Source organism: Bos taurus, chromosome 15, assembly GCF_002263795.3.
Source record: "Bos taurus isolate L1 Dominette 01449 registration number 42190680 breed Hereford chromosome 15, ARS-UCD2.0, whole genome shotgun sequence".
Taxonomy (NCBI): domain Eukaryota; kingdom Metazoa; phylum Chordata; class Mammalia; order Artiodactyla; family Bovidae; genus Bos; species Bos taurus.
In genome coordinates this window covers 77,544,431-77,567,436 of record NC_037342.1, presented here as the reverse complement: position 1 = coordinate 77,567,436, position 23,006 = coordinate 77,544,431, and the positions used below count along the sequence as shown (strand labels likewise).

The following is a 23,006-nucleotide window of genomic DNA, read 5'->3' as shown; positions in this document are numbered from 1 at the left end:
ATGAATAACAGTGTTTTTAAAAGATTGCTTGTCTGCTGTGTTGAGAACAGAGTGTAGTAGGAAGGGGTGGGAGCAGAGAGACCAATTAGAGGTTGGTGCCACAATCCACACAAAAGACAATGGCTTAAAATGAGTTTGGTATTGTTAGAGGCTGTGAGAAATGTTCTAATAGTGGATATGTTTTACAGGTGATTTTGTTAGAATTTAGTATCGGATCAGATGTAGGGTATATTGAAAGAAAAAATTCAAGGGTGAGCCCCATATTTTTTGGCTTGAGCAACTGGAAGTTATAGAGACGCCATCCATGAGTTGGAAAAAAGTGCAGGTGAAGCAGATGTTTTTTCTGGTTTGCCGGGTCCAGGAATTCTGTTTCGGACAGGTGTAGTTTGAGATCCCTGATACACGAGTGCACGTTTGAGGCAGTAGTCAGGTGAGTGGAGAGTGTGGGCTGAATAAGATACAGATTTAGAAATTGTTGCCAGTCAGAGCTGGTAAACCAAAGGGGATCGCCTGTAGCCGCGGTCCGCAGGCTTCGTGGCGCCAAGGGCCAGTTGCGTGGAGACCGTTTTCCCACAGACCTGGGGTGGGGGACCGGTTTCAGAACGATTCCGGCACGTTACATCGGCTGTGCCCTTGGTTACTGTGACATCAGCTCCACCTCAGATCATGAGGCGTTAGATCCCGGAGGCGGAAGCCCGCTGACACAGAGAGGAGATTCAGGTGGTGCGGTAGATGAGATGGTGCTGGTTAGGACACTCCCAGCATGGTGCTGTCTGTGGTTCCGAAGCTACCACATAGCAGAGTTGTACGTGAGGATGAGTCTACCCTGCTTCCTAGCAGGAGGAAGCTTTAGAAGGGAAACACCCACATGTATAAGATCACTGTAGTTTGATGCTATAGTAATTATATGTAGAGGCCACATTACACTATAAGGTGTGAGTGTGTGCTGTGGATTTTAATCCTGCTGCTAAGTTGCTGCTAAGTCATGTCAGTTGTGTCCGACTCTGCGACCCCATGGACTGTAGCCTACTAGGCTCTCCATCCATGGGATTTTCCAGGCAAGAGTACTGGAGTGGGTTGCATCCTAGTGGAGTTTAATTGAATTGACTATTGTTCTAAAGGTTTCCCAGGTGGCGCTAGTGGTAAAGAACGTGTCTGCCAATGGGGGAGACAAAATAGACCTGGGTTCAATCCCTGGGTCAGGAAGATCCCCGCTGGAGGAGGGCATGGCAACCCACTCCAGTATTCTTGCCTGGAGAATCCCGGGAACAGTGGAGCCTGGAGGGCTGCAGTCCATAGGGTTGCAAAGAGTCTGAACTAACTGAAGCAACTTAACACTTTGTTCTAAACATACTATCAAGTTTGGAAATGTGTCCATTTAACAGAGAGTCATATAATAATAGTTGAATTGTATATAATACTGTGTTTTGTAGACTATACAATGTGGTTTGGAATGGCAGAATTGATTTGAGTTTGCTTATCCAAAATTTTTGAATTAGGAGAGTTCACCTGAAAACTATTGTCATACATTTCCATGCAACAATCAGAAAGAAAAGCGTAAACTCTTTTTTTGTGGTTTTTACAAATGCCTCTTTTTCACAGGAAAGCCTCTGGAGACACATTGGAGCTGGTGGAAGAGTCATTGGACATAAACCTGCTGAATAATGCCGTTCGCCTCAAATTCCAAAACGGCGTCCTTCTACCCGGAGGAGTTCATGTCTCTGAGACTCAGAATCACGTGATAATCTTGATATTAACCAATCAGACAGTGCATAGGTTGCTTTTACCACACCCTTCCCGGATGTATAGGAGTGTGAGTTGGTTAAGTATAATGTCCTTTATTTCTCAAGTTACTCAGTCACAAATTTAGTATTAGAGCAGTGTCCTTTGGAATTGAAGGAAGGGTAGATTCCTTGCCAGCCCTAACCAAGCACACGTTCATGCTGTTATTGTTTATCCCTAAGTCATGATCGGCTCTTTTGCGACCCTATGGAGTATAGCCCGCCAGGCTCCTCTGTCCATGGAGTTGCCCAGGCAGGAATACTGGAGTGGGTTGCCATTTCCACCTCCAGGGGATCTTCTCCACCCAGGGATCGACCCCACATCTCCTGCACTGCAGGCAGATTCTTAACTGAGGAGCCACTGGGGAAGCCTCATACTTTCCTAGTTACTATTTTAAATGATCAAATACATTTTAAGTTGCAAAAATAGTTTCATTAAAAAGAACAGCTTCCTTTTTCAACTCAACAATTTTTTTACTTTAAAAACATTGATAGCAATTGGGAGGAACTGAGCAAAATTCGTTTATTTTGATTTTAACAGATTTTTCTTTTTCATTTCTCCACAGGAGTTGGCAATTGAAAGTCAGATGCAGTCAATATTCACTGACATTGGAAAAGTTGATTTTAGGGATCCTTGCAACTATCAGCCGATCCCATCAGTGCCTGGCCTCTCCCCTGGTTCTGCCACCTCAGCAGCCTGGCTGAGCAACGATGGGGAGGCTCTGTTTGCTCTGCCATCTGCCTCTGGGGGAATCTTTGTTCTTAAACTACCTCCTTATGACATACCTGGTAAGAATGGGAATGCAGCATGGATTTAATTTTAAACAAATACTGGCATTAAGATGGACGTTAGAAGTCCAAGGCTGTTATCCAGTGCAGGAACTGCTTCCAAACCACCCTAAAATGGTTCTTCATTATTGCTTGCCTAATGAGTCCCTAGCACTTTACAGTTTTTCCCAAGAGGGTGGGATTTTATACAGTGAATGAGAAACTGCAGCTTACTGGAATGTAGGAAAACAGGTGGCTGTAAGGTGGCCTATTCTAAGGCCTTTAGTAGGGATGAGTTGACTGATGTCTATTTTCAGTTTGAGGTGCTGTAACTAAAATAAGTTTACCTGAAACAAGGAAGCTCAGTGCTGCTACCATGCTCCAGGTTACCACCTTCTCTTACCTGAACTATTGCATTTGCTTCCTAATTATCTTCCCAGATCTGTCCTTAGCCCTCTGCAGAAACTTCTCAGGCAGACCAAGACATTTAAAACCTACGTTGAGTCATGCCATTCCACTGCTCGAAGCCCTCGGGTCAGGGCTGTTCTTCATCTCACTCCAATAAACCCAGCGTCCTATGGCAACGCCAACTGCCTCTCTAACTGCATCTTCTCATTCTTTCTCCCCTCCTTCTCCAAACCAGCCACATGTCTTCTGGCAGTTCCTTGAACATACCAGGTGCATCTGCCTAAGGGCTTTGGTGGTGGTCAGTCGCTCAGTTGTGTCTGACTCTGCGACCCAATGGACTGCATCGCACCAGGCTTCCCAGTCCTTCACCATCTTCCAGTGCTTGCTCACACTCATTTCCGTTGAGTCAGTGATGCCGTCCAACCATCTCGTCCTCTGTTGTCCCCTTCTGCCTTCAATCTTTCCCAGCATCAGGGTGGTGGTTTTCCAGTGAGTCGGCTCTTCACATCTGGTGGCCAAAGGATTGGAGCTTCAGTTTCAGCATCAGTCCTTCTGATGAATATTCAGGATTGATTTCCTTTAGGATTGACTGGTTTGATCTCCTTTGATCATCCAAGGGGCTCTCAAGAGTCTTCTCCAACACAGTTAAAAAGCATAAATTCCTCAGTGCTCTGCCTTCTTTATGTTCCATTCGCAAATCCATGCATGACTACTGGAAGAACTATAGCTCTGACTATACAGATCTTTGTCAGCACAGTAATGTCTCTGCTTTTTAATACGCTGTCTAGGTTGATCATAGCTTTTCTTCCAAGGAGTAAACGTCTTTTAACTTCATGGCTTTAGTCACTGACCTCAGTGATTGTGGAGCCCAAGAAAATAAAGTCTGTCGCTGTTTCCATTGTTTCCCCATCTGTTTGCCATGAAGTGGTGGGACCAGATGCCATGATCTTAGTATTTTGAATGTTGAATTTTAAGCCAGCTTTTTCACTATCTTCTTTCACCTTTATCAAGAGGCTCTTCTTCACTTTCTGCCATAAGGGTGGTGTCATCTGCATATCTGACGTTGCTGATATTTCTCCCGGCAATCTTGATTCCAAGGCTTTGGTAGGAATAGTCTGTCCCCAGCTACCATTGTGGCTCATTCTCTCAACTCCTTTAGGTCCTTTCTCAGTGGGTGATCTGACCACTTTTTAAAATCGTAACGCACACCACCCCCTCCCCCCATTCACTGTACCCTTTCTGTGTTTTCTTTTTCTCCGCTTATGGCGTTCTGTTTACTTTGTTAACTGTCTGCTTCTCCCTTCCTCTCAATGGAATGTTAAGTTCCAGGAGGACAAGACTGTTTTCACTTGTATTTTCTGCTGTATCTCTCGCATTTAGAATTGTGCATAGCGCAGGAAAGTTACCGATTGTTGCTTTTGGAAAGAATGCAGTGCTGCTTCTGAGCAGCAACATGGGTTCCCATTTATGAATGGCAAAAATTTCCCCTTGGAATATAAAACTGCTGTTGCTATTGATCCAGTAATGATTCAGAATATTTTAGTTAGGAGAGCTCTATGGAAAAGGTACAGCCTAAGACTTCCTTGGTATAGAAAGCTCACCCATTATAAATTCCTTGTTCACGGTTGCATGCTCTTGTCTTTGGGTTTCGCCAGGTATGGTCACGGGGTGCCTTGGTATCACTGGCCTGTTTTCCATCTTGCAGGGGTGGTGTCAGTCGTGGAGCTGAAACAAAGCTCAGTGATGCAGCGCCTGCTCATAGGCTGGATGCCCACAGCTATCAGGTGAGTGGTCTCTAGCCGGTGAATCAGAGGGCCCAAGAGTGTGAGCTTTTGCCCTGGTCAGCGGCAATTAATGCTTCCAGTCTGACTCCAAGACAAATAAACGTTATGCTGGAAAGAAGAAGGGTCTACACAACACTGCATTCTGTCTATAGTAACCGGACATAAGCCAAATAGAAAGTGTGCTGCCACAGCCCAGCCTGGAAACTTTTGCTCCTTCCGTTAAGATTGTACATTTAAAATTTTATTTAGTCTCTTAAATTGCAAACTCTAAGGATCGGGTAATTGGCACCAGTAAAACGCTAATGCTCAGCCTTCCGTTTTCAGAGGTGACCAGGGGCCTTCAGATCGTCCCCTGAGCCTTGCTGTGCATTGTGTCGAGCACAATGCCTTCATCTTTGCTCTCTGTCAAGATCATAAACTACGAATGTGGTCTTACAAGGTAAATGCTACATTGATAGTACTGTAAGTTAAAATAGGATTGCGAATTGTAGAGAAATTGAAATAAGTCTTGTTTCCTCTCGTAAAGATGATCAGATCTCTTACTTTGGAAATGATGGGCCATTTCCAGATTCAGACAGTTTCATTTAATTTTATTTTCCATACACTTCTCCCCTAAATTTTTGTATTTTTATTTTGGAAAATTAAGTCCTACAGAAACGTTGAAGTGATACCAAGTATACTCTTCAGTTCAGGACAAATGTGGTTTTGAAATGCAAGTTGAGAGGCTTCTGCCGGTGGTCCAGTGTTTAAGATTCTGTGCTCCCAGTGCAGGGGTGCGTGTTTGATCCCAGTGCAGGGGTTGGGGAACTAGGGTCCCACATGCCACACAGTGTGGCCAAAACCTTTTTTTAAGATAAAAACTTTAAAAAATAAAATGCAAGTTGGTAAAATAGTGTTCAACCTTTGAATATGAAACAGCTACTGATTTTATCTATCAGACCAAAGAAATGTTTTCATCTCAACCCTTTAAAAAAAAAAAAAAAAACCTGTAGGGCCCTTCAGCAGATAAATTACATACATTGCTAGATATGATGGATATGCATTCTTTAAAAAGGGAAGGAGTTTTTTTTCTATCTTGAATGTTCTTTAATACCACTTACTCAATCTTTTCTTGACAGGACCAAATGTGCCTGATGGTGGCTGACATGCTGGAGTTTGTCCCCGTAAATAAAGATCTCCGGCTCACTGCTGGGACTGGACATAAATTGCGACTTGCTTATTCCCCTTCCATGGGACTCTACCTGGGGGTATACCTGCATGCACCAAAGCGAGGACAGGTATGAGACAGATAAGACACGTATCGAGTTATTCTACGTGTACTGGCGTGGAGCAGTAGCTGCAGACTCGAGTCTCTTCAGCTCTTCACATCAGCCTCTAGATGTATCTTGCATTGTTTCCACACAAAAAAATGTTGCCACTTTTTGTGCTACTATGTGAATTGAAAGATCTTAAAGGAAAATTCAGGATGAAAGGAAGTAGAGAGTTTAGAGGAACGTGGAAGGAAAGTGAAGTGAAAGGCGCTCAGTCGTGTCTGACTCTTTGCAACCCCGTGGACTGTACAGTCCATGGAATTCTCTAGGCCAGAATACTAGAGTGGATAGCCTTTCCCTTCTCCAGGGATCTTCCCAACACAGGGAACTAACTCAGGTCTCCCACATGGCAGGCGGATTCTCTACCAGCTGAGCCACAAGGGAAGTCCATGGAAGCAAAGGTTAACCAAAACCAAACAAGAAAGAGCTAGTTTGAAAGTCTGAGTGAAGAAAATGGAGTTGTGAACGGGATGTAGGTGTTGTTAAGTAGTGCAGTAGAAGTTAATTTTGCGAAATAATTTTGCTCATTATTCAAACATTAACTGTTACATGCCGATAAGGTATTCAGGATACAATACAGTGGTATAATGGTCATCTGAGAAGGCCTTACAAATAGCTGAGAAAAGAAGAGAAGCTAAAGGCAAAGGAGAAAAGGAAAGATATAACCATTTGAATGCAGAGTTCCAAAGAATAGCAAGGAGAGATATAAGAAAGCTTTCTTCAGTGATCAATGCAAAGAAATAGAGGAAAACGATAGAATAGGGAAGATGAGAGATCTCTTCAAGAAGATTAGACATACCAAGGGAGCATTTCATGCAAACGTGGGCACAATAATGGACAGGAAACTGTATGGACCTAACAGAAGCAGAAGATATTAAGAAAAGCTGGCAAGAATACACAGAAGAATTGTACAAAAAAGATCTTCATGACCCAGATAATCACAAGGGTGTGATCACTCCCTAGAGCCAGACATCCTGGAAGGCAAAGTCAAATGGGCCTTAGGAAGCATCACTATAAACAAAGCTAGTGGAGGTGTTGAAATAGCTGAGCTATTTCAAATCCTGAAAGATGACGATGTGAAAGTGCTGCACTCAATATGCCAGCAAATTTGGAAAACTCAGCAGTGGCCATAGGACTGGAAAAAGTCGGTTTTGGTTCCAATCCCTAAGAAAGGCAATGCCAAAGAATGCTCAAACTACCACACAATTGCATTCATCTCACACGCTAGTAAAGTAATGCTGAAAATTCTCCAAGCCAGGCTTCAGCAGTACATGAACCATGAAATTCCAGATGTTCAGGCTGGTTTTAAAAAAGGCAGAGGAACCAGAGATCAAATTGCCAGCATCCATTGGTTCATAGAAAAAGCAAGAGAGTTCCAAAAAAAACGTCTACTTCTGCTTTATTGACTATACTGAAGACTTTGACTGTGTGGATCACAACAGACTGTGGAAAATTCTTTAAAAGATGGGAATACCAGACTACCTTACCTGCCTCCTAAGAGATCTGTATGCAGGTCAAGAAACAACAGTTAGAACTGGACATGGAACAACAGTTTCATTTGGAAACTGGTCCAAATGAACCAAATCGGGAAAGGAGTATGTCAAGGCTGTATATTGTCACCCTGCTTATTTAACTTATATGCAGAGTACATCATGAGAAACACTGGGCTGGATGAAGCCCAAGCTGGAATCAGGATTGCTGGGAGAAATATCAGTAACCTCAGATGTGCAGATGACACCACCCTTATGGCAGAGAGCAATAAGAACTAAGCCCTATGGCACAGCCAAATAAATAGATTGTTGGATATTGTGTTTGGCACAGTGCCGGGCCCTTTATGTACATTAACAGCAAATGCTTGGACTGTGTGCTTCCTCTGGACTCACACACCACACATACCATCCATTTAATCCTAGTGGCATCCCAGCGAGGTCGGGTTTGTCGTCCTCCCTCCACTGGAGCTCTGATTCCCCATGCTGGGTGCTGATCTGTCTGGGTCCCCTCCTCACTCCCGTTGGGCTCTGGGGTCCCAGACCATCAGCAAACTCCAGGAGACAGTGAAGGACAGAGAAGCCCAGTGTGCTGCAGTCCATGAGTCAGGCACGACTGAGCGACTAAACAAGAGCGATCCCTCTCCAGGGTGCCCTTTCATGTGGATGCCCTCCGCACCCCCTCGGCACTGACACTGCGCTGGTCCACCCCCGTGCAGTGGACGCCCTCCTCGCCTCCTTGGGCTCTAGTCTCCAGCGTGGGCTGTCTCTCTGTGTGAACCCTCCTCGCCCTGCGTAAGTTTCCACCCTGCCCCAGGCCTTCCACATAGGTGGACGCCCCCTCTCCCTGCTCATGCTCATTGCCCGAAGCCAGGCTGCTGCCTGATACGGAGACTCTTCTTAGCCCCTTGGGTTCTTTTTTTGTTTCATTTTTTACCTTTTTGGCCAAGCTGCCTCGCGAGCAGAGTCTTAGTTCCTTGACCAGGGATCAAACCCATGCCTCCTGCATTGGAAGCTCAGAGTCTCAACCACTGGACTGCAAGAGAAGTCATTAGTCCTTGGGTTCTTGATTCATGCCACCCTCTCCCTGGGCTCAGAAATTTGTTAGAATGGCCCACAGAACTCAGGGAAACACTCGCAGTTACTGGTTTATTGTACAATAAATGCTGAAGACGTAGGTAGGGCAAGGTCCAGAAGGGTCTCGAGGCATTGAGGCGCACCACCGTCCCGGCACATGGATGTGTTCCCCAGCCTGGGCGCTCCCCACATCCCATAGGGATAGGGGTTTTTAAGGAGGCTTCATCACATAGGCATGATGGATTATTAAGCCAGTGGCCTTTCTTCCCTTTCTAGAAAATAGGGGTCTGGGCTGAAAGTTGCAAGATTCTATTCAGGCTTCCTCTTTCTGGTGACCAGTTGCCATCCTGAAGCTATCCAGGAGTCAGCTCTTGGAGCAAAAGGTGTTCCTGTCACTCAGGAAATGCACAGGGATTTAGGAGTCTGTGCCAGGAACCAGGGTCAAAGACCAGCTACTATAACAAAAGATGCTCCTAGCACCTCTGTCACCACTCAGAAGATTGCAGGTGTTTTAGGAGCTCCGTGTCAGGAGCCAGAGACCGACATGTATGTTCATTGCTACTTTGCAGACTCTGATAGCGATTTGTTAACTCTAGATCATACTAAAAAGCATCGCCATCTTAGCAGTATTAAGGTTTCTGCTTCATCAACATGGGATGCTTTTCCATTTAATGTTTTATAGTTTTCATGATACAGGTTTTGTAGGGTTTTTTTTTTTTTTTTTTGCATTTTAACATAAGATTTTTAATTTTTTGATTTTATAAATTGCTGGACAATTAATATTGGATACATAGGATACATAGTTGGGATATTGGATACATAGGAAAGCAACACTTGTTATTCTTAAATATATACATACATATATGTATATACATAACATTCATTGAAATAATGAAATAAGTTTCCAACTTTATGGCTTAATTTTATTTAAACAGTGATTTTGCTTTTTAGTAGTTTTTAGTCAACTTATTCCTATGTATTTTATTCCTTTTGATACTATTGTAAGTGAAGTTATCTTAATTTCATTTCAGGTTCCTCATTGCAGGTTTATAGAAATATAATTCACTTTTTTATATTGATTTTATATATACTGAACTCTTTTTAGTTCTAGTAGTGTTATAGTGGAATCCTTGGGACTTCCTATTTATAGGACGGCAACATCTGCAAATAAAGATAGTTTTATTACTTCCTTTCCAATTTATGTGCCTTTTCTTTTTTTGTCTTAATTTCCTTGAACAGATCCTCCAGTATAATGTTGGATAGAAGTGACAAGAGTTGACACCCTTGTCTTATTCCCAGTTTAAGAGAGAAAGCTTCGGGTGTTTCACCACTGAGTATGATGTTAGCTGTGTATTTTTTGTGTTGAGGAAGTTCCTGTCTATTCCTAGCTTGTTGAATTTTTATCATGAAAGAGTATTCAGGTTGGTGCCACTGTGACATTGGGAGATCAGTAATGTCACCCACTCTTGCTTTTTTGCATAATCAGTGCAAATATTAACACGATGAAAAGGGCAAATGATGTAGAATTACTGTGAAGAGTTTTGACCTCACTGACCCCCTGAGATTAGTCTCGGGGACTCCAGGTGTCTGTGGACCACATTTTGAGACTCTCTGCTCTAAAGATTACACTGAGATTGGATGTGTTATTCTAGGATTAGGGTCAAAGTGAGCAGAGCTACTACCTCCTTTGGTTTAAGCATTAAGGTTCTATTAATGAAGCCTAAAATCAGATACACTTCATTTTTAGCAGCCATGTAATGCTGGTGTGCCTGTTCAGAGTATAATGAAGTTGAGGTCTTTTTTTTTTTTCTTTTTCTAAACAAAAACTGCTCTTCAGAATGTTTTTTTCTCCCTAACCTGCACATTTGAAGTTTGGTGGTGTTTTTTACAGACTTATTTGTTGGTTGCGGTGGGTCTTTGTTGCTGCACAACAGCTTTCTTTTAGCTGGGGTGAGTTGGGGCCGTTCTTGGTTCGGATGTGTGGGCTTCTTGTGGCGATGGCGTCTCTTGTCGTGGAGCACAGTCGCCGTTGATCGGAGGCCTCTAGGATCTTCCTGGACCAGGGATCGAACCGGTGTCCCTTGCATTGCAAAGCAGATTCTTAACCACTGGACCACCAAGGAAGCCCTGTTTGGTCTTTTTAATCTCTGTAGTAGTTTACATCCATTCCTGGTAGTTTCATTTGTTTCTTTTTGGTTTTCTTTTGGTTCTTTGGACACTAATTCTGTTAAGTGCATTAATTTAATCATTCTCAGCATCATGTCCTCCGTGTTATATTATGCCATATGTATTTCCATCTGGGCTTCCTTGGGCTCAATGGTTAAGAATCCACCTGCAATGTAGGAGACATGGGTTTGATCCTTGGGTTTGGAAGATCCCCTGGAGGAAAAAATGGCAACCCACTCCAGTATTCTTGCCTGGGAAATGCCATGGACAGAGGAGCCTGGTGGATTATAGTCCATGGGGTCGAAAAAGAGTCAGACAGGACTTAGCCACTACATAATAACAATAATAGTTTCCATCTAGGACACTAATGAAAATCTCAAACAGAAGTGCCTTAGACCTGTGATGTGGTCTGTGGAATGGTCCTGGGCCACAAACTGTTACTAGTTTGCAGTAAAATAAATATAGAAACTGAGAGAACAGAAGCATAAGTGATTTGACGTTGCCACAGACATTCATGGTTTCTGTATGTCATGAAAGTGTCTTTCTGAGGGACTCTCTAGCGGCCCAGCGATTTAAGACCCCACGGTTCCCCTGCAGAGCGTGCAGGTTCAGTCCCCGCTCGGGGGATTAGGATTCCCACATGCCACCCAGTGGAGCACCCCCCCCCCCAAAAAAAGAATATTAGTCTGGAGCAGGTTAAAAAATGAAAGAAAAAAAAAAAAAGCGTTCCTTTACCACAGGTGGTTTGAGAAGCGCTGCACTAGACCAGCATTCTTCCAACTTTTTGGCTGGAAGATACAACAAATAGTTTACGTTGCCATCTGGACACCCTTATGTGGCAATAGACATGTAACAGAAAACGGTTTTCATGAAAGTGTTCACCATGGGTGATCAGCCGATAAACTCTTAATCTTTTTTTTTCTCTTAAATGCTGGATGAGACCTACTAAGTTGATTCATGTCTCAGTAGTGCTTTGGGATATGTAGCTTGTGAAATGTAGCTGGAGGCGGGAATGAATGTGACCACTACATATTTTTCTCATGCTTCGTACCAGTCTATTTTTCTCTCAAAGGGAATCACTGTATTTTTTTTAAAGCTTCTTGTGAACAGTTGCTTATGTTACCAGGATAGAATCTTCATGGCTCTTATTAGTTTATCGTATATTTTCTTTGTAAAAAAATTATTTAAAATAATGTTCATTAAATATTATTTTTGAGTTTGACATCTTTTTTGTTTTGGCAGTAGAGTTAAATATGAAACATGAATTATTTTGTAGGTTTTTGTTTGTAGTGAGGATTGACTTGAGTTGATTTTTATCATGTGTATGTTTTAAATTATTTTTGGTAAAAGCATTAAAAATAGGTTTCTGACCGTAGATTCCACTTCATACCCAAGGATAGCTACCATGGCAGGGGGAAATAGTAAATATCAAGTGTTAGGAGGATGTGGAGACATTGGAACCCTTTTGCATTACCGGTGGGGATGTAAAATGCTACAGCCACTATGGGGTACAGCTTGGCAACTCTTCAATTTCCGTATGATCAAGCAATTCCTCTTCTGGATATATACCCAAAAGAATTCAAAGTAGGGTCTTGATATTTGTACACCCACATTATTAGCAACAATATTCCCAATAGCCATAAAATGGAAGCAACCTAAGTCTCCATCGATGACTGAGTGGATGAACAAGATGTGGTGTTTACATAAAACGGAATATGATTCAACTTTAAGAGGAAAGAAATTGACACATGCTGCAGCGTGGGTAAACCTTGAGGATATTGTCCTAAGTGAAAACACAGACCCTAAAAGACAGGTACCATTATGTCGAGGAGTCAAGATCCTAGAGATAGATAGGATGCTGGTTGCCCAGAGCTGGGCAGTGGGAGGGGTGGGGGGGAATCGGGGATTTAACAAATACAGGGTTTCTGTTTTGAAAAACAAAAAAAAGTTTTGGAGATTGGTTGCACAAGTATAAATGTACTTAATACTACTAAGCTGCACAGTTAAAAATAGTTAAGAAGTGCTACTTATATTTTATCACACATATTTTTTAAAAATAAGTTTTTGAATGCTAATAAGTCTTGCTTGCTTAGAAAAATGGCATCTTGGTTATTTCAAGTATTAACTTAGCAACTTGTTTTTTATCAGTTCTGCGTTTTCCAGTTGGTGAGCGCCGAGAATAACCGCTATAGCCTAGATCACATCTCCTCACTGTTCACTTCTCAGGTAGGTTGAATCATGCTTTGCATATCACACAAGTACAGGAAAGAAGTACTGGCTAACTTACCTGTTGTGATGGGATTATAATCTTAAAGTGGAATATTTAATGAAACTTCGTCCAAACGAAATTTGATTTGGGTTTCACCCGGTTCACACGGCACCATCTTCAGTTTTCATGTTTTTACGTCTCCTGCTTATAAGTGTAACTCACCATAAAGTAGTACCTTTTCGGTCTTATTTTAACCTCTTTTTGTTTGTTTCCTCCCTACATTTCTTTCCAGGAGACACTGATTGACTTTGCCTTAACCTCCACGGATATCTGGGCCCTGTGGCACGACGCTGAGAACCAGACAGCTGTGAAATACATCAACTTTGAACAGTAGGGGTCCCTCTCCTCTGTCCTCCTGCCTTGCCCCAGGCAGAGTCACACTCAGAAAAGAAGGGAGCTCCTTGTGTAGGACAAAAGTCAAATGTGTGCATTTAAAGGATTCAACCCTGGGTTTGCCTGTTTTCTGACATACCTTCTGTTTCATTTTGCATTCTTACCTTAACGGTTTTAGGACAAAAAAAGGATTCTTAGAGTTGGAATGACACAAAAAAATATGCATATATACCATATTTATTGGGAGAGACAGCACATATCCAAAATACTTCTTTTTTTGTTTGTTTTTCAAACAAGCTCTGGGTGGTTTTATTAAAAGTTGTACATGATTGACTTTTTACCAGCCTGTTCTGGCACGACCCATTCCCCTGCACCTGTGACAGCCAGTGTACAAGTTCTCGTATTTTCCACGTGCTCTGCCAGTTCTGTGTTAATACTCCTATAGCGACGGAGGCCTGTTCGAGCTAATGTGGCCTAATACTGTACTTCACATTTCCCCGAGGCTGGGTGCTTGGCAAGGATGGCCAGTTTCGCTTTGCCTTGTCTGATCGTTTTCAGCGTTTGCTCGTACCCCAGCACCTACTTTCCACTTTTCATGACGGGTTGGAGCCTAGAGTTGAGCAACTCCAGCGACTTTTTCATGTTCGTGGTCTTCCTGCCTTACATGCAGGATGCCCCCAGCCAAGGGCAGCCTCCAGGAAGGCTGGGGAGCGAGAAAGGTCCCCAATACTTGTAATCTGCACGTTTCCTTTGTTTTTAAGCAAAGGCCGTTTCTGATACCTACAACTTCCAAGAGTCACTGCAGCGCCTTTGAAGTCTCAGTGTCCTCACCCTAAGATAAAAAGTAGATTCTACAACAGTGCTTCTCAAACTTTGTTTTTTAAACAGGAAACCCTTTTTTTTCCCCCTCCGAAGATAATGAACTCCAGTATATATAACAAAACCAGTATTTTATGAATATAAAATTATAACACAATTTAACATGTTGATAATCTCTAATATTAGATATGTTTGGTATATCTGTTATTTTTATTTACATGATATTCATTTTAAGATTTTTAACAGTTACAAAACACATTTAAGAACCAGTTTTGAGTCAGACACTTGTGTAATTCCTGAAGCATCTGAAGGATTCCCTGGATCCTATTTTGATGCTCCTGGAACTACAGTTGACCCTTGAACAGCATGGATTTTGGACTGTGGGGTCCACTCAATACATCGATTTTTTTCATAGTACTTACTGTTGGATCTACAGTTGCTTGAATAAGCTATACCTGGGTTTTTGGGGGTCAGCACCTGTAAATCCCCCATGTTGTTCAAGAGTCAACTATAAAGTAATTGTACCCGAGGGGTCCCTCATGAAACCCATATTCTAGATAAGGATTCTAGGAGTGGTTGCCCCCAGGTTGACCCTGAACCACACCTCAGAAAATAGAGCGTACTCCTCATAGATGGCATTCAGGCAGAGTGGGTTAAAAAAGCAAAGAATCCAGTGTCGGGTGAGTTTGAAATCTGGTTCTCCAACTTACTAGCTGTGAGATACCCTAAACCTCACTTTCGACATCTTAAAATGAGGGCAGTGTATCCTTCCAAGAATTATCATAAGGTATAAATGAAGTGTGGGATTCCCTGGTAGCTCAGCTGATAAAGAATTCGCCTTCAATGCAGGAGACCCCAGTTTGACCTGAGTTGGGAACGTCCCCTGGGGAAGGGATAGGCTACCCACTCCAGTATTCTTGGACATCCCTGGTGGCTCAGATGGTAAAGAATCCACCTGCAATGCCGGAGACCTGGGTTCAATCCCTGGGTTGGGAAGATCCCCTGGAGAAGGGAAAGGCTACCCTCTCCAGTATCCTGGCCTGAAGAATCCCCATGGACAGAGGAGCCTGGCAGGCTACAGTTCATGGGGTCACAAAGAGTTGGACACGACTGAGCAACTAAGCACATACATGAGGTATATCCAGAATTACCCCTGCAGAAGGTGTAGCATATGGTAAGTGTAGAATGAAAGTTAGCTATTATTTGTAGATTTGTGTTTAGAGTTTTAATTCAGGAAGATGCCTATTAAGAGAAGTAAGAACACCTCTATAATCCAGACTCTGCTATGAATATGTTTCTCTTTTTGGAAACTATTTTAAATAGAATTGATCTAGGACTTCCTGGTGGTCCAGTGGTTAAGATTTCATGCTGTCATTGCAGGGTGCATGGGTTCATCCCTGGTCAGGGAAATTCCACATGTTGCCTGCTGCAGCCAGAAAAAAACAGAATTGATCAAGCAGTAGTTGCAGAGCTCAGCAGCGGGACCCTTCCTGCCCACATACTGCTAACCGCGTAAGCTTCATTTTTATTCATCATCTTTACGTAGACTGATGGACTTTTTTCTCTCTCTAGTAATGTTGCAGGTCAGTGGAGTCCAGTTTTTATGCAGCCTCTGCCAGAGGAAGAAATCGTCATCAGAGATGATCAAGACCCCAGAGTAAGCAACACTGAAGTTTTATATAAGGAGATGATTTACCCTGATCATCAGTTTGAGAAGAACCAGTTGTATTAGCAGAACTCTTTAAGCTGCAGATGAAAGAAACCCACCTCAAACTGCCTTAAGCTGAACATATTGGCTTGTGCTGCTGAGAAGTTCAGAGTTACCTGGTTTCAGCCATGGCTGGAATAATGCCTTTAGGGCTTCATCTCTCCTTTGTCTCTATTCTGCTTCCCTCCTTTTTGGGTTTATTGTTGGGCAGAGCGCTTCTGTTCTAGGTCATGGAGTTGACCCTGGCCTGGCATGGTCATTCTGATCAGAAGGAATAGAATATTCTGGCTTGGCATGAGAAACATGTCCAGCCTGGACCTTCTTATTGTGGAGGGTGAAGTTCAGTTGGGTGTGGATGTAGGAGGAGTGATTCTTCAGAGAAAGATAAGGGGTTTGTTAGTAAAAGAAAGGGAAATGGATTCTGGGCAGGCACAGACCATGGGTGTCCACTATACTAACTGTGTGAATAGATGCATAAAAACTAGAAACAAAATAAATTCTGATAGAGGTATATGCTATGAAGAACACAACTTTAAAAGGCAATGCAGTAGAGAACAAAACAGGCCAGGCTCCCTGTTTTTCAGGGACATCCTCAAGGTAAACGAAAAAACTTGATTCTTTACTGTTAAAATGAACTTAAAGATTATGGGCTCTGGGTCTGAGACATTAACTCTTTGTAAGATTGGGAAACCCATTTTGAGTATCTGAAATTGAATATTGCTCTATTTTTAATCCAAAGAGTTTATTGGCATTTAACTTTGATCTAGAAGTCAAAATCACATGCTGATTTTTAAAAGTTCTTGTTTTTCTCCATTTTGGTCATTTTATAAATGTCCCTCAGAACCTCAGTGGAAGGAAGGAAATTTGAATGAAGGTCAACCAAATTTGCTGCTTATTGGCAAATCTGGTTTATAAAATTTGATCAAAATAATTAGACAATATGAGACTTTCCATTTTGTTCTCCCTACTTCATGTCCCCACTTGTTAGAGCTTATTGCAGTTTCGCTTGTTTGTTTTTTATGTATATAATGCCTGTTCTTATTGGTTCCTTTCCTTTTTATATGTGAACCATAAATGAGGCCTTTTGTGGATGGTGTAGAAACCAGCTTAGTTTAATTGTTCTCTTACTGGTGTTTATGACTAATAACCTAGATAAGAACTCTTCCCTTTTAAGATTGGCGTTTGACAAGCTGACCCACTGAAGTGCTCCGAAGGAACACAGCATTCTCAGTGTAGTACATCCAGTTGGTTCAGAATGCTAGAGGCTTCGCTCAGTGTGAAAATATATGACTGCTCCGCCCCTCTGCTCTGTGCAGAGGGCAGAATTTCTACATTCACATAGTAGAAATGCAGACTTTGGTTTTAATGTGTTGGATTCCTCATTCAAATTTTTCCAAATTTTATCTTTTTTAGAATGATGCTAATTCTTGCTTCCATGTTCTAACAGGAGATGTATTTGCAGAGTCTTTTTACACCAGGGCGATTCATTAATGCAGCTTTATGTAAAGCTTTACAGGTCAGTGAAAAAATATTTCGTGTTGATCTAAGACTCTCCTATTGCGATCATTATGTAGTTAATGATTACTGTTAATTTTTGTTGTTTTGCACGTACTAACCCCAACATAGTTTTGCGATCGTACATACAGGCGTTTATAAATACTGTTGTAATTTTTTTTACTGTTCTTTCCGTAAGAATACCAAGAGTCCCAGTGTGGAGAGAGGATTGAGGGCACTTTCCCACTGATAGTAAAGAAGAAACTTGTACCGTTGTAAAAACATACCTACTACACTGTATATACTCTCTATACTAGAAAGAAATTTTAAATGTTTTCTTGGATAGGTTTGCTGGTACAGTTTTTTACCCTTTTGTTAGTACAGCAAAGGTCTGACTTGGTTCGGGTTTAAGAAAACTCTTTAAAAAAAAAATCTAAGCTTCAAAGTTATAGGGTATAAGAGATGCAAGTCACTTAGACTTCATTAAATTGCCACTTAGCTTCATGAATTTGAAATAATCACTCATAGAATTAAAAAATCCCTTAGAATCTCCTGATTTGACCTCCCACACAAAGCAGAAATACCTTCTGAGGCTTCTCTGACAGATAGCTAGTCAGCTTCTAATTGTCTCTGCCTCCAGTGACAAGTATCTCAGCTCCTCCTGTGTGACTTATCATTCAGAACTGTGCCATCTGAAAGTTTATCCCAGGGTATTCCCTGGCAGTCCTGTGGTTAGGACTCGACACCTTCACTCTGGGGGCCCAGGTTCAGTCCCTGTTTGGGGAACTAAAATCCCACAAGCCACGTGGTACAGCCAAAGAAAAGTCCATCCTGGTATTAGATCAGATTTAATCCTGCATCATTTAGGTGGCATCTTTCTTTGTGAACTTCACAGAACATGGCTCTTTTCTATAAAGCAGCTCGTCAAGTATTTTCAGCGTTTTCCGTGTTATCTTTCTCCAGGCTCAGTACACCCAGTCCCTTAACTTGCTCCCAGGTGATGTGGTTTCCAGATCCTTGACTTTTCTTCTGGGTACATTCTTGAATATCTGGCTGTTCTGTGTTTTCTTTTTTCTAATAAAACTCCAGGATGACACAATCACTTACTTCTAAGGCATTATTTCTTTCATCTCATCAGCACTTCCTGTTAACAGTAATCAATGTACGATTTCTCATGGTGTCTCTTGCAGACTGAGATCCTGAATAGTTAGTAAGGCACCGATCACAAGCTTTACTTTAGGAGAGTCTTTCCCAGTAGAGTGACCTACCTCCAGCACTACTCTCGCTCACCTTTGCGCCTGTCAGGGTGTATATATTTGGCATCATCTTCCTTCCAGCTCAACAGTAGATGTTATGTTTCCTTTTGTTTTTTGTAATGACCCAAATGTACCCTATTATAATTCTTGCAGGCTCATGAGTTTTTATAGTTTATCCTGGACTATATAAACTATTTCAACTTGCTGTGATCTCACAATTAGAAATTATTTGCACAATGTTAAGAGTAAATGTGTTATTTCAGGCATGTCCAGCGTCTATTGTATTGTTATATATTGCCTCAGCGTCTTCTGGAGTATTTTTCATTTAGTTTTTAGTATTATGTGGCACTCTAAAGTGTCTCTTTGTGTCTCTTTTCAGATTTTCTGTCGAGGAACTGAGAGGAATTTAGATCTTTCCTGGATGGAACTAAAGAAAGAAGTTACTTTAGCTGTTGAAAGTGAGGTGAGGTTTGATTAAAGAAAGAAAGACAATTTCTTTCATCTCACTGTGGGGCAGATTGGTACCAAGAAATTGTTCAAATTGTTCATTGGACCTTGTTGCTAAGAAATATAAAATTCTAGACCTTTTAATTAAAGAATTAGATACATATTTACAGAGGCTATGGCATATATACTTTCCTATAGTTTAAGGAATATTCACTTCCCTATAGTTTAATAAAATGATATTAAACATTTATGTTTGGTGGAAGAAAATATCCCAAATGGTATCAAGAGTTTCTTTTTTCTTTTTTTTGTCTTTGCCAGCTCCAAGGAAGTGTAACCGAGTATGAATTCTCCCAGGAGGAGTTCCGAAGTTTACAGCAGGAATTCTGGTGCAAGTTCTATGCCTGCTGTCTTCAGTATCAGGAAGCCCTTTCCCATCCTCTTGCCCTGCATTTGAATCCACACACAAGCATGGTGTGCCTGTTGAAGAAAGTAAGAGAGCAGAAACACACGGAAGAACCCCTGTGGGCTGTTCAGTGGGTCTTTCAGAGTGCAGTGTCTGTTGTATACTGGAGTTAGCTTTTAGGACTTTGGTGGGTTTTCTCTTGAGGGGGGGAGGGCAACCTCAGAATTATGGTTAATTTGTGTTTAAATAGTCTTCTGCACTATTTACACTTTTCTGCATCTTGTTCACCTGTTACATTGAAGTGATTCCTAATTTGAAACTTATGAGAATAGCACAAAGCACTTCTAAATCCCCTTCACCCAGATTCACCATTTATTAACTTTCATTTGCTTTTCCTCTTGAGCCACTTGAGAGTTAGTTGTAAATATCATGCCCCTTGGTCCTGACACATTTTAGCGTGTACCTAAGCACAGCAGCATTCTTTCATAACTGCAGCACAATTTAAAGATCAGGCAGTTTGATATTGGTTTATATTCAGATTTTACTAGTTGTGCCTAGAATTTTTCTTCCTTGATCTAGGATCCAATTCAAGGTCTTGCATATATTGAGTTGTCATGTTTCTTTACTTAATCTCCAACTGTTGTCAGCCTTTCTCTGTCTTTCATGACACTAACTTTTTAAACTACTTATTTATTTGGCTGCATCTGGTCTTAGGTGCGTCCTGTGGGGTCTCCGTTGCCGCATGCGTACTCCCTAGTTGTGGTGAGAAGGCTTAGTTGCTCCGGGCCATGTGGGACTTAGTTCCCCGGCCAGGAATCAAGCCCTTGTGCCCTGCATTGCAAGGCAGATTCTTAAGGAAGTCCTGACGTTGATCCTCTTTGAAGGTTACACCTGTTATTTGGTAGAGTGTCCTTCAGTTTGGATTTGTCTGGGGTCTCCTCATGATAAGATTCAGGTCTCAACTATTCTATACCTTTAAACACTGAAAAAAATAATATATTTTTTATATTTTCAGGGGTACCTGTCTTTCCTTGTGCCTTCCTCCTTAGTGGATCATTTGTATCTCCTCCCTGATGAGAATCTTCTGACAGAGGATGAGACAACCATATCTGATGGTAAGAGTGATTATTATGTCCACATCCAGGCTTCTTTCTCCTTAAGCCCTATGCTTTCATTCAAACAGATACAAAAAACATCGACGGCCACTGTGACCTTTCCTGGTCAGTGTACCTCATTGTACATTTTAAAAAAAAAAACTGAAGAGGCCTAAGCATCTCCAAGACTTTAGATAGCTACCTGTCATGTATTCTTAATATCTTTTAGTATAATATTAACTAGCAGCTCTTCATTGACCTGAGACGTGAATGTCACCTTCCTCTTACAGACGTGGATGTTGCTCGGGATGTCATGTGTCTTATAAAATGCCTCCGGCTGATTGGAGAGTCAGTAACTATGGATATGTCAGTAATGATGGAAATGAGCTGTTACAACCTACAGTCTCCAGAAAAGGCTGCAGAACAGATTCTGGAAGATTTGATCACTATTGATGTGTAAGGAGAATTTAGGGTAAAGTCCATTTCCTAATGGAAATTTAGCAATTCTTAGTGTCAATATCAGGTTTGAATGTAATTCAGATATGTACAAAGTAGTGGCTTAAAGTGAGTTGTCATGATTCTAAGTAGCTGGTTTCAGCTTTTAAACAGAAAATCTAACACATGAATTCAAGTCTGGAAACAAGACTCATGAATTATAGTCTAGCTGTTAACTATGAAGTGAAGTCGCTCAGTCGTGTCTGACTCTTTGCGACCCCATGGACTGTAGCCTGCCAGGCTCCTCTGTCCATGGGATTTTCCAGGCAAGAAAACTGGAGTGGGTTGCCATTTCCTTCTCCAGGGGATCTTCCCAACCCAGGGATCGAACCTGGGTCTCCCGCATTGTAGGCAGATGCTTTTACCATCTGAGCCACCAGGGAACTGAGCTGTAAATTCTAAAATGTAAACATATTTTCCTCTAATACATTTTGTCTGTCATTTCTGGGAAAAAATGAAGGAAAATTTGCTACATGGCATGAAAGTATCTTATATACCAGAGTGATTACTTCACTCCTATATTACATGGCTGGTTTTCCTGTTTCATAGAGCATTTACCTTACAGGGGCGTAAAGAGTTTATCATGTACATTCTCAGAAGTAATGGTTTTCTAACTTCCTTACAGAGACAATGTGATGGAGGATATTTGTAGTAAACTGCAGGAGATTAGGAACCCAATCCATGCCATCGGACTTCTAATACGGGAAATGGATTATGAAACAGAAGTAGAAATGGAAAAGGGATTCAGTCCAGGTAAATGACAAAGTAACACATATACCTTTTGATTTAGAGAAAACAGTAATGCAGTTAAATTTTTTTAATTATTATTATTTTTTAATTTACAGCTCAGCCTTTGAATGTTCGAATGAATCTTTCTCAGCTGTATGGTAGTAGCACGTCAGGGCATATTGTGTGCAGAAGTGTGTGTAAAATTGCCAGCACACGCTTCCTCATCTGCCGAGACCTTTTGATCTTACAGCAGCTACTAATGAGGCTAGGAGATGCCGTAAGTACTACTTGAGGGAAAGCTTGTCAAATCTGAAACCTGGTCTTGACCTGCAGGCACGCGGCAGAGCATCAGCTCCAAGAGCACAGAGACATGTGTCTTTGTTTACTGCTCTGTCCCACGTGCTTGGCCCTTCGGGGGTGCTCTGTGAATGCACGCTGATTTAAGAATGAGTGAGCCTAAATTGCAGATTAAGAATGTATATGGGGGGAAGAAAAAGATTGTATATGAAGCAGGTTGTTTTACTCTTAACCTTTGTGTATATGATGGTGGGATAATATTCTAGGACGCTCTCCCAAAATGTAGTATTAGTACAGCTCTGGATGTGATCACAGAGTACCATTTAGGATGGAGGAGAGAGGAAGAAAGAGAAAAAGAACTTCTCTATTTCTCCCGTGCAGGATTTTCCCTAAGCTGTTTTGAAATTGCAGAGTTGGTTTTGGGGTCCTCCCAGCTCCATTCTGTACCTCCCTTCCCATCCTCGCCTTTTAGCCACCAGACTTGTGTTGCCAGACTGCTGTCCTTGTCTCTCCCCCTCCTCCCCACCTTGAACGTTTCACATTCCAAAGTTAACTTTTCTGCCCACCGTCAGAAGGCCCATTTATGTCACTCATCTGAGCCTGATAAGGAAGTAATCTGATTAAACTAATTCATATTAATATATAAATAAACAAAGCCCTTTGAAGCTCCTGGGGGTGTTTATACTTAAATCAGAATTCATTAACTCAAGTACATGGCTAATGGCAGAATTTCAGGTAAAAGATAAGGAGAAAACATTCTGGAAGATGATTGGTTTAGGACCACCAAGGAGAAGCAGGACCCTTTCCTGAAAGTTGTCTGTCTGTCTGCCTCACAGCTCATGGGATCTTAGTTACTTGACCAGGGACTGAACCCAGGCTTT

The 23,006-nt window shown here is 41.8% G+C and overlaps 1 protein-coding gene and 1 non-coding gene across 2 annotated transcripts in view; one reads left to right on the top strand and one right to left on the bottom strand.

Annotated features, from left to right (window-relative positions):
* NUP160 (nucleoporin 160) overlaps positions 1-23,006 on the top strand; it is a 43,578-nt gene that overhangs the window by 2,886 nt on the left and 17,686 nt on the right. Inside the window, 15 exon segments of the mRNA NM_001105630.1 lie at positions 1,603-1,813; positions 2,348-2,570; positions 4,663-4,741; positions 5,066-5,180; positions 5,860-6,018; positions 12,930-13,007; positions 13,283-13,380; positions 15,775-15,859; positions 17,358-17,426; positions 19,040-19,123; positions 19,426-19,596; positions 20,526-20,625; positions 20,895-21,060; positions 21,725-21,852; positions 21,945-22,105. Of these exon segments, the coding sequence (NP_001099100.1) occupies positions 1,603-1,813; positions 2,348-2,570; positions 4,663-4,741; positions 5,066-5,180; positions 5,860-6,018; positions 12,930-13,007; positions 13,283-13,380; positions 15,775-15,859; positions 17,358-17,426; positions 19,040-19,123; positions 19,426-19,596; positions 20,526-20,625; positions 20,895-21,060; positions 21,725-21,852; positions 21,945-22,105 (1,927 nt within the window).
* Positions 21,410-21,482, bottom strand: TRNAC-ACA (transfer RNA cysteine (anticodon ACA)). Its single transcript has one exon. It is a non-coding gene; the product is annotated as a tRNA-Cys (tRNA).